Source organism: Odontesthes bonariensis, chromosome 21, assembly GCF_027942865.1.
Source record: "Odontesthes bonariensis isolate fOdoBon6 chromosome 21, fOdoBon6.hap1, whole genome shotgun sequence".
Classification (NCBI taxonomy): domain Eukaryota; kingdom Metazoa; phylum Chordata; class Actinopteri; order Atheriniformes; family Atherinopsidae; genus Odontesthes; species Odontesthes bonariensis.
Genome location: NC_134526.1, coordinates 10,630,244 through 10,647,580, shown reverse-complemented (window position 1 = coordinate 10,647,580; position 17,337 = coordinate 10,630,244). Strand labels below are relative to the sequence as shown.

Below are 17,337 nucleotides of genomic sequence, written 5' to 3'. Positions count from 1 at the left end.
GAAAGCGGATGGATACAATGATGAGAACGATAGATCAAGTGTCAATTTTCATTTTGGTACAGTTTGTACTTTGCCATGGTCAAACTATGAGAAGGAACTTGAGACTGAGGAAAGTGAAGTAAGGGTATAAAAAATTGCGATGATGCAAGACGAGCATGAGCACAGCATGGGGGAGCAAGCAGCTTTCTGCAGACTGAAGCCTACATAAGATAGACGTTGCACTGTCCGCCGGAATAAACCAGTCCATCACCGTCACCTTGTGTTAGAAGGGCTGTGACTGACAGAGCTCAGGCCAAACAATTCACAAATGTATTCAGTGTTCTGCTAGCCACAATAATAGCTTAAAAACTCAAAAAACGAAACCCCATAAGCTGACAAAAGTTTACTTTTCTGATGCTAGAACACAACTTGAGTGTGTAAGAATATCGAGTTGTGGTACTTCCTTGACAGCATGACCACATCAGGTTTAGACTTTGAATTCTTTATCAATTATATAGTGTCTGGTAAACAAAATTGAAAAATGTTTAAGATAAAAAAATAAAGAAAATTGATAAAAAAAAAAAAATAAAAAAAAAAAAAGAGTTTTCAGGTTGTGACTTGCTCCTTTATTTTTTTATTGCATCTTAATTGAAAAAACTAACGAACTGTGATGTCAGTGCAGTCCCATGACTGATTATACTGATGCTTTAGGTGCGCTGAACTTGCTGCAGTCATCCTCCTAACCAGTAGGTGTCACATCTGAAAAAAATTACGCAGCTACACTAAAGGAATAGCGCAAGAAGCTATAATAGAGACAGTGCACAAATCATACAAAAATAACTAGTTTCACATTCTCTGTTTCCCTTTTAAGCTTTTTTTTATGCTTTTGATACATTGGGCAATAATTGCCATACAATATTTGACCAGTTACAACAATTGGGAGGACCCCAAAATACGAAAACGACACCAAAACGTCAGGCGTGCCAGGCTGTCATATGTTCATATCAATTTTTGGCATGTGCTGCAGTTTGCGAGGCCAAGAACGCAGAGCATGAACTCCGTTCAAGTATCAAAGCAACAGTACGCAGGAACATTTCCAATGCAGTAAAAATCTGTCTACTCTTATGAATAAAACAGTCGATTTAATCAAAAGAAAAATATCTCTGATCACACAAATGCTATAAAAAATGTGCACATGCTAAATTATTTGAAAAATGTAAATTTCCTTTTGAGTTATTTTTAAAAATTCACCACATTAAAATTCACCGTAGACATATCAGGGCATTTTCACAATGAAGTTATTATAAACAATTATATGTAGCTGCATGCAATGTTATCATACAGATGTATATTTGGAACAGAAACGACTGTTGTATCCTTGGATTCTGTGAGCCCACAGTGAGCAGGCATATATCTGTAGCCACCACTCAGTTTTGACACAGGCGGATCTCCATCCCCTCAAAACCACATCAGACCATGACTAATTGTCTGAGTATTTCCATGTTAGCCTTAATTCTTTAACACAAATGTAAATCCCCTCAGTTCATCACCATTAAATGTGGGTCATTTTCAGTGAGGTAACCATCTGAAGAGATGGAAGAGAGTTCCATTCAGCAGTTCAGTGAAAGTACAAAGTAAACCAGAGATGCTTTGCCAGTTATACAAGACTTTGAATAAATAGATTTGGCACCACTTGCTCCATTACAAGGTGCCAACGTTTCAGAGCCTCGCTTGTCATTCTCCAGTACAAGGGAACTTCTGGGTGTGTCCTTACGTTGGCCAGGTAATGACCAAGCACTACGCTCTCTAATCTCTGCACTCAGTGTGATGATTACAGTCAGTCTTTTAACACACTCCCTTCAAAACCAACAGTTAATTATGCCATGTCGCCCAAGGCCACTGCCACTACGCTGTAAAACTGACACACAAAAAAGACATCTGAGCCACACCTCTTCTGGGAGTGCCATTGATGTAGGACTGAGTCACGCAGTCCAGTCTTCAACCCCCCCCCCCCTTCAAAGCCTCCAGAGACAACATGTCCTGTATGACTGCAGCAAAATTTCTCTGCTTCAGCTCACCTTCCCACTTCCTGAGGCAGCTCTATTCTTGTTGAGGGTTGTTGAAGGCCCTGGTCTATTCATTTGTGGTGTGCGATAGTTCTACAAGTCTAGCTTTGTGACTCACTGCCGACTGCGAGTCGGCAGATGTACAGTAGAGATTGTGGATGAGGGAACAGGGGTGGGGAATGAATGGGGGGCGATAAGGGCATGCTGCCAGAGATAGAAAGAAGCAGAGCCTGGCTACATCACTGTCTGAGATCACAGCCATGCACCAATAGTCTGGATCAAGCCCTCCACGAATCACTCCTTTTCACTGTCATCAGTGATAACTTGTCAATGACCTGACCATCTGAATCGTACTATTTGGGAAATACATACTGGATTCCTGTAACCAACAGCTTGGGAGAAAAGCCTTTGAACTGTCAAAGTAATTGAATTTATTCACGAGGAAGCAGGACAAAATGTGATCAGGCACGATGATCTTGGTTAAGGATGACATATAGTCTGCAAATGGCAGCTGAGATTATCTCTGAATGGCAAAACTCAAACAGTGAAGAGTATAACAAGTAAAAACTAAACAACCTGTAGCACCCCATGAGATGCTGCAGATAAAAGTAGAAAACCCAAGTACCTACAAATGTTACTGCCTGGAAATAAATACAGAAATCCCCAGCACTCAGGGGAAGTATACAAGTTAAATAGGGAACTATAACTTCCTAAAAATTTTTGGAGGAAATTGCTTTTTTCTTGCCTTACCCATTTGTTCCATTGGCTGTACAAGTTGGCTGAGAAACAATCACCTCAGCTGGACTCTGTAAACAAAAGAAAGAGAAATGGGTAAATAGATGATAATAAAACACAAACAGTAGTCTGTCCTCAGAACTATCCACAGGTTGGAGTGATCTCTCAATGGATTGCCTTCAGTAGTCATGTTATAGTAGAGCATGCAGTTGTTCCTGGCAGCCTCGGCACATAGCTGCTCTGTTCCTGTAATGCTTGGCTTTCACATGCAAGGGGTAAGCTGGTGGAGAGAAATATGGCAGGCAAAACAGGCTAATTTAGTGTAAGAGCTCAAAACAGAGGGATCTTTCATTCTACAGCCGCATGCACCCCAATCTTCACACCTCTGAAATGCTTCAACTCAGATTGGTAATTTTTCTAAGGTTAACCTCAAAATAAAATTAACTTGTGGCTAGAAAAGACGAAGGCTACTGCTTCTGCTATGACTGCAATCTCAAAAGTTGAGATAGAAATGCTGTTAATATGACAGAGAACATCGCTAAATAAAGGGCTGTTTACATCCAGCACTACATTTAATACAATTATTGGTTTACTGATGATGATAAAGTGATGAACAGCTTCATTATCAATCAATAGCTACATATTAGCAAAACAATTATTCATAACAAATCACAGGAAATTAGAATTGAGTGGACTCTGAAGTGAGTGCCGCTACAGACTAAGTGAGGGTGACACTGGCAGACATTTAAAATCAAATTTTACAGGCTGAACAATGAGCTTTTCATTCCATGGCTCCCCTCTTAAGTAGAAAATCAGAGAGGATGCTTCCTTTCACAGTGTTCCAGCCCCTAGATTCCCAACCTGACCTTGGAAAGCCCCATTAGACATCAGAGCTTGCCTGTATGCAGTTTGGACCAATTCCCTGGTGTGCAGAGCAGCACTTTGTGTCCCCATGGCCTGGCGGGTTGTATCTGTGAACCACAGCCTTGAGCCAGCTCTTGTGGCTGCCCCAGCCCAACTCGGCCTACCTGAAACACTATCCAGGTCAGTTATGGGCCCCTTCACAGTTCAAACACCACGCTCTACTACTGGGCAAACTATCCTAAGTATAGCCTTTGCCCCGCAAAAACTGTCCACAGCTTCTTTTTAGAAGTCTCAAAAATAACAAAGAAAACTTGAACTGCAAATTTATAGCGTCAGCATAGACTTTGTATTATAATTGTAAAGCAAATGGACTCACAGGGATAATAGGTAATGATTAAGGTATACATAATGAAATTTCATTAATGTTTAACATGGGGGAGGCGCTGTAAATGCCAAACCAGAGAGGCAAGAATAACTGAACATTTTCAGAAAGTGACTTATGAATGGAAGAGAGTAGGTATGGTAATTACCTTCCCCATTCTGACAACCATACAGTGAACATTTTAGCCAAGCCAAATGCCCCAGAAAAGAAAACTTAGACAGTCCAGACTAAAAACAACAAATCAACATTAATAAAATCAGCGACAGACAAGCAATAATTTCATAATATAAACTGATTACATGATCAATAAACCAATGAGCCAGATAAAGTCGGAATATTTTGAGTAATTTTCCACAAAACGTGACAATTTACAGAAAAACAGCCGTCCAATACAGTTAATGGGCTGTGGGATGAGGAACGAGGATAGCGTGCAATGCAGAGCCTTGGCAAAAGATCTCCCTTTGGACGGGCAAAGGATGAATCACTCCAGACTAGAGCAGAGCATGGAGGGAAAGATGCCGTGATTTGTTCGTTCCGTGGCTGACTTCCGCTCTCGCTTTCCCCAGTCTCCTCTCTTGCTCTCTTTCTCTCTCCCTTCAGCTCTCCTGGGAGGCTGAGTAACCGGGAGGAAATGCTTGGGCTCAGCTAGTGTCGGCCTGAAGACCAGATGTGTGGCCTGGAGGTGGTGAGGCAGAGACGCAACGGAAACCAAATATAAACCAGCGTACCATGACACCTCTGAAGGCAGAGGGCAGCAGTGATGGTTAATGAGACCCACTCTCACCAAAGCTGGACTGTGCCCGTTCCAAGCAACAGAATGCGCTGCTTGAACTGCCCAGGTCTACACACTCTGTGGTGAAAGTTTATTGGTAAATGTGACTTAACATTACATAAAAGTTGAATAAAAGTTTAAAAGGAAACATGGAACGAAGAGTGAATGACGGATGTCCTGTCCTTAAAATCAGTGCCAAGCTGTCCCAACACTGGAGGCATTCAGCTCAGTGTGACTGTTTGGGCAGCTGCTGAAGAGCAGTTTCTTTGAATGAGGACTGTAAACATGAAGGGGAAAGGTTCTGACATGGCCTTGTGCTCTTCAAAGCCAAGACTACACAAGCGTCAGCGCTGACTCATAATTCCAACCAAAGTAATAAGAGTCCTGGCAAAGACATACATGTTGCCTATGGCTTTGGTACTGTGGATGCCGCACATCATGAAATCCTTTGGCAGCATGCTGGAAAACAATGCAGCTTGTGGTGAGGATTTTGAATGTCTTCAGGAGGGAGACTCCACCAGATATGGGTCACTGTGGTCATCCCTAGGGAGAGGCCTACTAAATGGAGTATGTCAGTGTTATAAAGTGAAAAAGAAACACATATATACACAAGAGGGGGTCTGACCTGCTGCCTGAAAATCTAACTTGTTAAGCTTTGGATGAAATTAAACTTTGAGTAAACAATGAAACTTAGCCTCAAGGGCTCTCCCTGGAAATCATTGCAGACCATCTTTAACCCTGTATCCAATGCTCACTGTTGACACAATCAAAAGCCAAATTAGATCTGTATACTCTGAGAATGGGAGCTTCGTGGGGGGGTTACAATTTATGGTAAATTAGACTTATCAGTCAATCATATTGGAATGGTTCAGCCATGTCCTTTTTCACAGGCAAAGCATGAACTACTGACACAAATTTACAATATCCGGCATAAACCAGTCACATAGCCCAAGAAGAAACAGGATTTGCTCAAGTACACCAAGACTCCAAGCATTGAGGAATTAATATTCAATAGCTCCATTACATATGGGTGTATTTATCATAAGGAAATGAGTCCTGTGGAGCAAAAAGAATGGCTCACTGCCTTTGATTATTTGACAAAACACCTTTGGTTACAACAGTCAATAAAGTGGTCCTTTCCATTAAGAAGTAACCTGATAAGCCACATGACAGAGGACAGAGATATGTATCATGCAGATTAATAGAGGCAGACATTTTATGACTCAAGATGAGTCCATTCATATTCATGAATATTTCCGGGCATAAATCGATAGAGGCAAGGCTCTCATCAGTGATGTAACATTACTCTCGAAGGAAGGGCAAATCTAAAGACAAATGAGGAGGTCCCCAAACTTGAGTATCCCTTTAGAAAGCGGTAGAGGTATTCTCAGTTTTTCAGCACAATTTTGAATGTATTCAGTAAGAGAAAATTCATTTGAAAGCTGAAATAATTGGGGAATGTATTGGTGTCATTTGAGTGGCATCCATGACTGAAAAGATCAGATGTTTCAATAAATCAGCATCTCAACAAACATGGTCTGATGGTATTTCACATAAATAGCATTACAGTGTAGAACCATGCCATGTTTCATTTTCATTTACTCTAAAGTTTTGAGTGCTTTTTAAGCATAAATGGAAAAAACTAAATTGTTAGGGTAAAAATACAGAGTAGAGTGTCAAATTGCGCAATGACACTGAAAACAAGAATGCATAGTAATAACAGGCAACACGACTTGTGATGTTTTTTCCTGCGGTATTTCATCAGACCAGGCTGTTTCTGACAGCCTTGTGTTCAGTAGGCTTGGCTCAATATGCAGTGATTGAAAGCTTATGACTAACAAAACTAAACATCAATAGACTTTATTATAAGTTCATTAAAACTTTTCTTTCTGTTCCAATTACTATCCTGTCACATCTGCTCACATAAGCTAAAACATCTATAAATACCCCCCCAAACTAAGAAGGAAGTAAATGTGTTGTTTAGGCTACTTTTATGGAGGGCTTTAGGATTGAATGTCTATGATTTATGAGTCAGATCCCCTTTATCTTTATTCTTAAGATATTTTTCACTGAAGTCATCTAATAGTGCCTGCTGTTCTCCAAATAGTCTACAATTCAATAAACATTAAACCAAAAACACCAAGAGGAGGCACAGGTTGGGTTTTAATGACGGATCCGGGAAAGTTACAGGAAAAAGATCTCACTTTAGAAGGCCTTTTCCACTGGGACATGTTCCAGTGATCGAGTATTGATTGCCGATATGGAGCACAGTTGGGTTCCTCTTGCCACCAATGGCCAGCCAGATGGTACATTGAGTCTGCTACAAACCAGAATCTCACTAAACAACCCTTAGAAACAGATGTTGCTCTTATCTGCTGGTTGCTGTTAGACTTCTGTTGAGCCAATAACTGTGTAAACTTATCTGTCCCCAACGTTTTCATGCAAATTTCTGGACCGTTTCACTGGATGGTTGCAAACACACAAAAGGGCCAATCAACAGAAAAACAGGATATACAAATTGTGACTGAGGGGGGGGGGGGGTAATTTAATTTGCAAAGCCTCAACCCAGCAGGAAAAAAAATAACGGCAAAATTATGAGAAGCTTATATTATAAGAATGAGTTCGATGAGTGTAACAGCACAAAGTCCTGATAAATATTTGGGGGAGGATTTTTCTAAGACACTGTACATAAACAGATGCATGTTGGCTTATACAGAAAAAGCCTACCTCATTTCGAGGCAACAATGCCCCCTCACAAGTGGGTGGACAATGCTGAACTCTCTGTGCCTGATCAGATGACTAACATTACAGAGGAGACAAGGCCACAGTCTTATTTGCAATTGAGTGGATGGAGGCCAAATACACAAGATCAGTTCAACTCACAGAGTTTTACAGCTTGCATCAGAACATGTGTGCAGGATTGCTCAGTGTTGTCCATGCCTCAAAAGCAGTGTCAAACTGGGCTGCACAGAATGACAAAAGGTTTTTCACTGAGCAAACTTATGGTTCCCACAAAGTTAACTGCTAATATGTGCACTCACATGTAAGCACTGCAGTTCGTCATTTCAGAGGAACAATCTTAGGAGCAAAGGCTGCACTTCTTATCACACCTTGTAGTTCTAATATTTGCTTTTCAAAGGTAATCATTTTCAAATCAAGGTCTCTAAGTATAACTGTCTGAGCAGCCTCAAATTCCAAGTTTAGTGTGCAAAACAAAGAAAGCACAGTGTCGTCATTTAAAAAATAGACAGGTTTAGTACAGTGATGGTATGTTTGTTAAAAGTATTCATGTGCAGGAAGTATTAAATAGTGCAGGTGGAGAGCTTTTACCCGTCCATTGGGAGTCAAGTCCTCCTTGTTGCGCAATTCAAAAGATTCTTCCTCCTCTTTCTCCCCATAGTCCCGTCCCAGCAAACTGAAGCCCTGCCTGCAGCACAAAAACCAGCAAACTCCTTGCAAAGGCATTCAAATTAGGTTTAAGTGTGTCGTTTACGGCTATCCAGGTCGGTGGATTCAACGTTCACGCCGCAAGTGAGTCCAAGAGCTGCGTGAGAGCATGCAGTGTACCCTCTCCATAGATGTCCAACGAGGAGGAGGAAGAAAAACAGAAACTTACTCTCTCCTTTCTCTTCATGGAAATATAGAACGTCTAGCAACTGTACATGACAGCAGTCATTCTCTACCAAGTTATTCAAGGAAAATCTTCTCCCCTCCTCCAGGTGTCCAGCTGCTTGGTTCACCACAATTTGAACTTCAAACAACCGAATCGTTAGAAAAAAAACAATGAAACTAGCTCATTATTCCCAGCCAGCGCTGTGAGTTCAAACTGCTTCGAGTCGTATTCTACAAGAGTGTCTCTGCAACATCTTCTACGCACAACTGGTGAGCAACGTAAATGCGAAGTTGATCACGACAGACTGACTTCAGAGTTTAAACAAAAGCATGCAGCAGCTGGGTCGAGATGGTGTGGGAAGATAGACCACGCCCACTGACCTCAGGTCTAACACACGATTGGCTTAAGGCAGACACTCCCCGGTGTGACACGCTGATAAACACGCCCCTCCGTCTGACGGAGCATCGGACTCTGGTAGGTGACTCTAACAGCATCATACTGAGTATATCTTTAATCAAACTAGAAGCTCCTGTTTTCTCTGTAGCGTCCATACACTGCCTCGTATCGTTCTGTTGTCCTCCCGCTTGTACTTTCCGTGTAGCCTTTTAAATCTCCCTGTCATGTCATAATGATCTTATTCTAAAGCATAATGAAAATGCATAAGCTATAAAGCTACCAATGTTAAAATCTAAAAGCTAAAAAAGTTACATTTTGATTTGGTCTATTTACATGTTGTTGTATTTTAGTTATTCATTTATATTTTACATTGTGGAATTTAATACTTATTATTTAGAATGTGTGGTGTTCCTGGGGTGTTTCATCAGGAAAAGATTAGGATTCAGATCAGATTTATTGTCATGCATACATGCATACACACTAAATTTGTCCTGCGCTTTTAACCCATCAGGAAAAACTAACATCCCTGGGTTAAAACTGCATTTTTTTTTAGATTATCCAACCACAGAGCTGATGACCAAAAGCTATATTTTCTTTGATCAGGATATCTTTTGTATAGGATAGGCAAACTTTTATTTGCCTCTTTGATTAAATGGTTTCCTCCTGGTCAGCATACATAGAGATTAGTTTTGGGTGATCTTTGGAAAAGATACATACAGAAAAACCTAACAGCTTTTCTTACTAATCAATCTTTTCTGTAATCAAAGTGAGAAAAAAAGCCTCATTAGTGGCAATCAGTAAGGTGTGATTCAGCAACTTTATTTGAAGAGGAGTTCATTCAGTATTTGATTTTACATTACTAGTATTTGTAAGAGCTCTTTTACACTTGTAAGTTTTGTCGGTGGAAATTAAGAGGCAAATGGTTAAAACAGAGACATTGAATTTACCATTACACTGACATGTTCTTTTATTCTCCTTTGTTTGCTTTTATTGCTCACACACACTTACACACTCCTCTCTCACTCTTTCCTCTTCCACCCTGCTAAACAGTCTACATAGAAGCAGCAGAAGGAGATATGTGGACTGGTCCTAAATCCAGACACGTGACTTATCCAGTCCTACCGGCACTGGTGCTTATTTCTCCCTTAATATCCCTTCATTTCCCCTCTCTGCTCTGTGCAGACTCCCCCTACACATCTCAGTCAGCTGTCTTTAACTCATTCCTCACCAAGGGGAGCTTTTAGCTGCCGGTCCGTCCTCTGCTGCTTAATGGATACACCTCTATGATTCCGTTCATATCGCAAATCAATAGAAAAAGAGTCACAGATGCACCTTTTCAGCTGGGCTGTACTTGATATTATGGACTGTAAGCCTGACCACCCCTCACCCCATCCCAGGCAGGCACGTCCAAATCAAACACACACTAACATACTGCCCCACATTCAACCCACAGAGAAGAAAATTTGAAAGTGTGTGAACTTACTTTATTTAAATTTTCTTTAAGCATACACAGTATACTATAAAAGAGCCTGCACAGATCAATTTGGAAGGGAGAGTATTTTCAGAGTTCTCTTGTTGAAACTACACCAGCCGCTTTCCGTCTCTATATCTCTCTCCAGGCCAGATCCTCCTTGTCCTCCCCCATATCCCAAAACAATACGCTTGGGGCCCCTGCTCCCACAGACCTGGAGGAACATATGTTTTATTTTTAGAGCTCACTCCCTCAGCCCACACTAGTAAAGTTTAAAAAAAAGAAAAGCCCGCCCTCCGTATATGGTTTCTAAAAGAGCTGAAGTCAATGCAAAGAGCAAAAGTACATCACTACAATCTTCAAATATAAAGCTCATTATCATTTGAAACTTTTTATTCCTTGCTCAATGAAACAACTGCATTTTAGTTTCTCCTACAAGCTTTGTTCAAGTCTTTCAGTCTTTTTCACTGTCTTCCTCCACCCCCTCTTTTCCCCTCTTTCCAAAGGATGACACATGATTCTCTATTAGCTCAAAAAAAAGAAAAAACACACACACACACACACACACATTTGGATGTACGCAAAATAACCTGATACACTGTGTCAGGGTGAGGCACCAGATCAGGAGTAGGGCAGATGATTTGGTTGAGCTCCCAGTATGAACAGAAGCCAGCGTGGCTGCTGGCCTCAAGATAGAAGAAAAGGAAGTGTGAATGTGACAAAACAGTGAAGTTACTCAAAACTTAGAATTCAAAGCAGAATAGGAAATTTTGCCACAAAAGCCCATTAAGAATCATGTTATCGCTGTTGCAGATGAAATTAAATGACATTACTCTTTTGCTTTCAAGGATCTTTTTCTTAACTGTGGAACAAAACTTTGCTTCAGCACCCCCCTCCCCCAATTTCCTGCCCACCACTCCTCACAACAGTCTGCTGAAGCTGAGCTGGCATGTGGCATTTCCAACAGATACGTATAGTAGATCCAAACAGCGCATGTCAATTTGATCAGACAGAGCACAGTGGAGTGCTTTTCCATCGACTTTTTCTCTGTCTCCTGTTTGGGTTTCTGCCTTTGGGATCCTGTTACGCTGTAGCCCACATCACAAACTAGACTCTTATGTTGGTGAACCAAACGGATTGTCTGCAGAGAGGGATGTGAAGTCTGGGCAGCTTCTTTTTTTTTTTGATTGCACTCTGAGTGATGATCTAAAGACTACTGCAGAGATTTCTGCTTTTTGGCTTTGCACATAGAAGATTAAGTGAACAGCTCAAGAAGGCCGCTCTGTATTTAGTGATGTAGTCTCTCTTCAGAAGTCAGGTCCAAGGTGAAAGCTTATCTGACAACCCCAAACTAAGGATTTAGGAGAGGAACAAACCCCCACTGACCCTTACCTATGACTCAGACAGGATTTCCTTCTCGTTGCGTTCAGTGTTAAATCTGACCCTCATCCTGCTGCGGCAACACCTCTCTAACACCAGTCCAGTGTGCTTTGGTCCAACTAAAGTTTAGGTTATAATATAGTGAACACAGGACTGCTGTGTGATGGCTGTTGGCCAATGTAATGGAATAGGGCTGCTGTGAAGCTCTTTAAGTGCCACAACACTTGACCTGAAGCTACCTAGCTGTGAAACCTCCAGCTGTGCAAGAGGATTGTTTGTGACAGGCAGGCAGTTAATGTGGAACATAGGCTGAAATAATGATTCAGAGAATCAATCAAATAATACAATAAAGTCATTGGAAATATCTGCTTTCAACTGCACACACGTCTCTTGTTACAGGATTTTCAAATCACACTACAGACAGACATTAGGACACAGCTGGCCTAATATCAACACCATGTCAAGAATCCTCTCTCTTCCTGTTCTGGTGCTTGAGAGACAGTGTTTAACAGTATAAGGGACACCACAGGGAGGGGGATGTTTTTAACCCCGACTGTGGGTACATCTGTTCCTGGAGACAGTGTGACCCACAGTACTGTATTGGTGGCAGGTCAAGTGAGGGAAAACATTTTCCAGCTTCAACTTGTGACCTTCTTGCCCCAGTTAACCCCTCACATTCCCCATTTCCCCTGCTTGCGTGGCTACATTACAGTGACCCACAGCAGTCTAGGCTTTTGCACTGGCTCAGCCCGTCAATACTTAAACTGCCCACAGGACTTGTGCAATGGATGAATAATGTGTTGCAACAGGGGGCCTCTCAGGTTTTAAGAGACAGTGAGTGATATTCTATACCTGAGACATCCGTCATTTGTACCGTTATACCTTGGATCTATTATTGACTGTATATTAGTAACAAGGAGAGACGCAGTAATTGTGTGCTGTTCAACACAACTATTTAGGGTATGTGGGCAATAACCTGAAACATCTTCTAACAGGGAGACATGCCATATAACCAGACTTTAAAAAGATATTCACCTAAATATTTTGAAATGCCAAGACCGTTATCTGCGACATCCAATAAATAGCTGTAGTTACACAGTCTTTACAAGCTTTGGACCGTAATCAGCCCTTCTGGAATTTAGAAAGCAAACATTCCCCTGCAAAAAATAAAAATAACAGCAGACACAAAGCCAACAGCCTCGTAATCTTTAACCACCATCAAAAGCAAAGCGTGGAGGAGTTCCACAATCGGAATCAGGCAGGGAGAAAGACAGGAGGTGGATAGATGAAAAGTCAACCAGAACAGATAAACAGCAAGGAGAGCTGAGACTACAGCTCATAGAATAGACACAACAATGGAGTGTGCAAACAAACAGCTGAGAAATGCCCACATATTGTCTGGTATTTTCACATCAAAGAGGAGCCAAAGAGCTGACAAGACTTTCCATGACACTAATACTTAATATGTTCTCTTAATTTTACGTAATGATGAACACTTCAAATTCAAGTGGCAGTCCAAATTAAAATCATTTCTGATTAAGTTGTGGGTCAGTGTAGGCGCTGGTAGTGGTTTTGTAGGTTGGACACTGAATGTCAGAGCAGGGGAGAAGATAACATATTGACAGTTAGAGAGACTGGGCCGAGAGCCAACGTCCTTCAGCTATTTTTAGGATGCTGAGTGTGTGAAAGTACACTGAATGTAAAATTGATGACACAATGCCAAAATCTGAACCTGTGCCGGATTAGCTGTGTCTGTGTGTGCTCATAACTATACGTGTGCTTGTTCCTATGCATACAGTTGCAAACATGTGCTTTGGCACACATGCTTGGGTATATAAATGCACCCAATGCAAAGTATGCAAAACTGAGTAGATGCATTTATGTGTGCATAATAAAAGTGATCGGTGGTTACTAAGGAGGGCCCCTAAGAGATGGCTATGTCAAAAGGATTAGCAGTATCACTGGGGACAGCTCCCCCCTTTTATGAAAGATTTTAGCCCTGTGTGCCTGTGCGCGCGGTCTTGCCCTTGTTTCCTGTGTTTAGATATCAGCCTTGCGAGCAGCTCTTACCAGTACAAGCAGTATAATTACTGAATATGGAAAAAGTGCCCACTGCTTTACCTCAGACTGGATAGAAGCCCTTCTCAGAGCAACTGAGTAAACTTCTGCTCCTTTGGTATGTATTAGAGTGTCTTAGAATTAGAATTATGCCCCCCTGTGATCCTCCACACTTACAAACTTTATTACAAAGAGGCACTTTCAAAGCAAGAATCAAGATAGACTGATTTAAATTCGGAATAAATGGTGAGGTAGGTTACTTATCTTGTTAGGACCCTTTTCCATTTTAATCAGTTTAACTTCCAAGTGCAAATATGGTGTGGCTTGGCAAACAATGGAAGTCTGTTATTCATAATAGGCAGATTGACTAGAGAGAGAGTAGAAGGCATTTTAATTTTTTTCAAAGGAGACACAAATGGTAGAAAAGGGTCACATGCAACCAGAGTGGTAAGTAAGTAAAGGCACTAATAAAGGTAGTCCTTCTGTTTGTATTACAGAAAATGTTTGTTAATGCACAAACTGTGTGTGTACTTGTGCGTTTCCTCCTGAGTGTTGTCTCATATTTCCTTCAGGGCTTGATCCAGGCTGTTGCTAGGTGCCGTGACCTCCAAGAGCAACATTAAGAGTGGGTGAACCCTGCAAGGAGGAGTAGGGCTGTATTTTATTTCCACACTTCCCCCAACCCCAAACACACACTGTACACCACAAACTCCCCCTAGGCCTGGCCTGTGGCTTGGCTTGTTCACTAATGGTTCATCATCAGGAACAATATCCATTCTGGTCATAGCTAATGATATCCTGTTCTGTGTCTTAACTTGGCAAGGCAGATGCGTCTCTTATCTTAAGAGGTGGGATATTTCTTTCTTGACGACAAGGGTATTTGCATTGAATAGTCTCTACCGTTGATATTATTATGTGAAATAGCCCTACCTTCCATTAGCTGTCCATCAAATGTCCCAACCCCCACCTGCAGGCTGCAAGTGGAGTGGGGCCCAGCATTGAGGGGACAAGCTGTTCTGTAACCTCCCTGCCAAAGGTACTTTATTGGAGCTCAACTCCAAGGAACGTAGCTGGGAGGGGAAGTATTCATTATACACGTCTAGCAAGACGTGTATATTCTCAAAGTGTGAATGCACAAATACATTTAAAAAGAGCTAAATAGAACTTATGCCATGCTGTGATCTTTGCAAGGTTTCCCTTTTTTTTTATTTTTTTCCAGTCAAATGGGATGAGAACCATTCAGCTGTCAGTTTGTGAACACTAATATGAACACATTGCTGTTTATCCAACCTGACCACCTTCATACTTTGTCACTTGGCGCAAGCCTTTTCATCCTCACTCATCATCCTCCCAGCTGCAACTGTCATTAGTGAGAGTCAGCAGTTCACTTCAAACAAAGCCCAAGGCAGAGTAACAAAAGAGAGAAGACAGTGGACAAACAAACTGGGAGGCAGACTAAATAACTGCGGCTTTTCTGCTGTGTGAGGAAAACACGATCTAGTGGTGTGTGCGCACCACTGGCTATGGCTATGAACGTTCTATTATGTGTATGTGTGCTCATGTTGGCAGCAAACATCAGAAACAAAAGTCGCAGCCACAGCTGTTGTCATATTCAAACTTGATACAGGTGTCTGGGCTGTTGTCTTTGTGGAATTGTTGTTATGTGGATGTCTACCATGTCTCCTCTGCACACAAATCAACTTTACAAATCTACGTAGGCGTGTGTCTGCATTAACATGGCTCTGCATGTGTGTAAATATAAAACATAAAAAAAACGATTTAACACTGTTGTTAAACAGAGTAAAACAACATTTTACGTATCTTAAGTATTGCCAGTGTGCGACATATTGTGAATGAAGCTGAATAAAATGCAACACCTCACACAAAGTTGATTAAAGAGATCTTGTCGAGAGTTGCTCAGGCAAATTAAAGTTTGAATAATATATGAGGCCAGCATTTTGGGAAATATTCTATTCTATTCTATTCTGCTAATTAAGTTTGGCAAATCCATCTACAAGCACCTGGTGGCCGACCTGGTTGATTCACTAATCATATGTTATATCTAGTTTAATCCTGACAAAATGGAAAATGGAAAAAGGAAAACTCATCATTTTATTGAACTTACATGCCAAACATTTAGCAGGGAGACACTGCAAATCAACCTGTAGAGACTCCTGTGGAGCACATAACCATCCTGAAAAATGGTGATGTGTGGACATTGCACCTGAAAAGTTGAGCCTAATAAATATATCCAATTTTTGAGCTTTTAAAGAATGACTTCTGCTGTTTTTGACATATCCAGGCTAACTGTTTCCCCATGTTTCAGCCTTTGGGGCTAAGCTAAACGAAAGGCACCTGCAGACCTGAGTTTGGAATAAACATTCTACGTCTTAGATTCTCATTTCAATTATTGCTTGGTTTAAAAACTTTTTCTTCCCCCTCCAGTTGGTGTCCTAAATTAGATGGTGTGTCCACTTTGCTGTGTAAGCGGTCAAACAGGTTATAGCAGCTGCCTGGGACACACCAATTGAGCTAACACTGGGGGGACAACTTCAGAGGTGGGATACCAGTTTGTACATCCCCTGCTGAGTTTATTTTCAGCTGTGATCGGCCCTCACCAGCGGGAGGTCAAAGAGATGTATGGATACCTGAGAGGCTGTTCCAACAGACCTGTTTACAGCTGCTCTCCCACAAATACAGCAACAGGTTCCCATAGGTGGTATCCAAAAATAAACAGCTGTCTTCTCAGTGTCTAGAACTAGAACACTATCTTGCTGAATTTGACAGTTTATTGCACTCATTTTCAAGCCGTCCACTGTCAGCAATGCATGCTCCTGTTTTTTGTTTGACATACAAATACACAAAAATAAAGCCAGTGCTCATTTCACAAACCTTCATTCATCTTCATGACAGATAGCACTCATCCATGCTAACAGATCAGCAAAATTATCCTTTGGAAACATCTGGGCCTGAGTCATAATTTGACCCCTGTTCGTAAGAAGGTGTGTGTTTGTCCGCCTGTTGTTGTGGGTTTGAAAGTGTATTTCTGTTTGTGAGAACATGTCCCATTAAGTGTAGAGTGGCACCCCTATGGAAAAGTCACACAGTGTTAATGTGGGCAGAGCAGTCAAATCTGACCCCATCCACCCAAGCCTGTGAGAAACAGGAGCGTATTAGGTCTCCACCTGTCAGTTTGTTTATATGTATAAGTTTTTAAAATACATGAGATGGAAAAAAAGACTGTGTGACATGACATTTTACAGTGTGTGTTTTTGTTTTGTGTTTAGTTTAAAGTAGAACAAACATAAAAACCGTGACAGAGGATGCATATCTGTGCACATCTTAAAGCTTTCTTTGAATATTTTTGTTCTTTTTTAAGAGCGTGGGCCTCAATCAGTCTATACACCTAAATATTAAAAAACTAAACAAAGTAATTTTGTATTTTGATGGCAAAATGTAACTGGAACCTGCAAAATAAAGCAAAATGATAAATAAATTGAGATGCATTGGATAAAAGTCTTCATGGAACTTCACTTAAACTGCCATATTGTGATAGACGCAGAGATCCAACTTTAAGCTTTATCTGACATCTAGTGGTGAGTTGTGGCTCCAACTACAGCT

At 41.2% G+C, this 17,337-nt stretch overlaps 1 protein-coding gene across 2 annotated transcripts in view; it reads right to left on the bottom strand.

Moving 5' to 3' along the window:
• The window catches only part of plekhh3 (pleckstrin homology, MyTH4 and FERM domain containing H3), a 31,493-nt gene extending 22,765 nt beyond the window's left edge, over positions 1–8,728 (bottom strand). For both annotated transcript variants that reach the window (XM_075454663.1, XM_075454664.1), the window contains exons 1-2: positions 8,129–8,728; positions 2,796–2,851 (exon numbers count right to left, since the gene is read on the bottom strand). In XM_075454663.1, the coding sequence (XP_075310778.1) occupies positions 2,796–2,851; positions 8,129–8,263 (191 nt within the window). In that variant the 5' untranslated portion in view covers positions 8,264–8,728. The remainder of the gene's footprint in view (positions 1–2,795; positions 2,852–8,128) is intronic.
• Between the last annotated feature and the right edge of the window lie 8,609 nt (positions 8,729–17,337).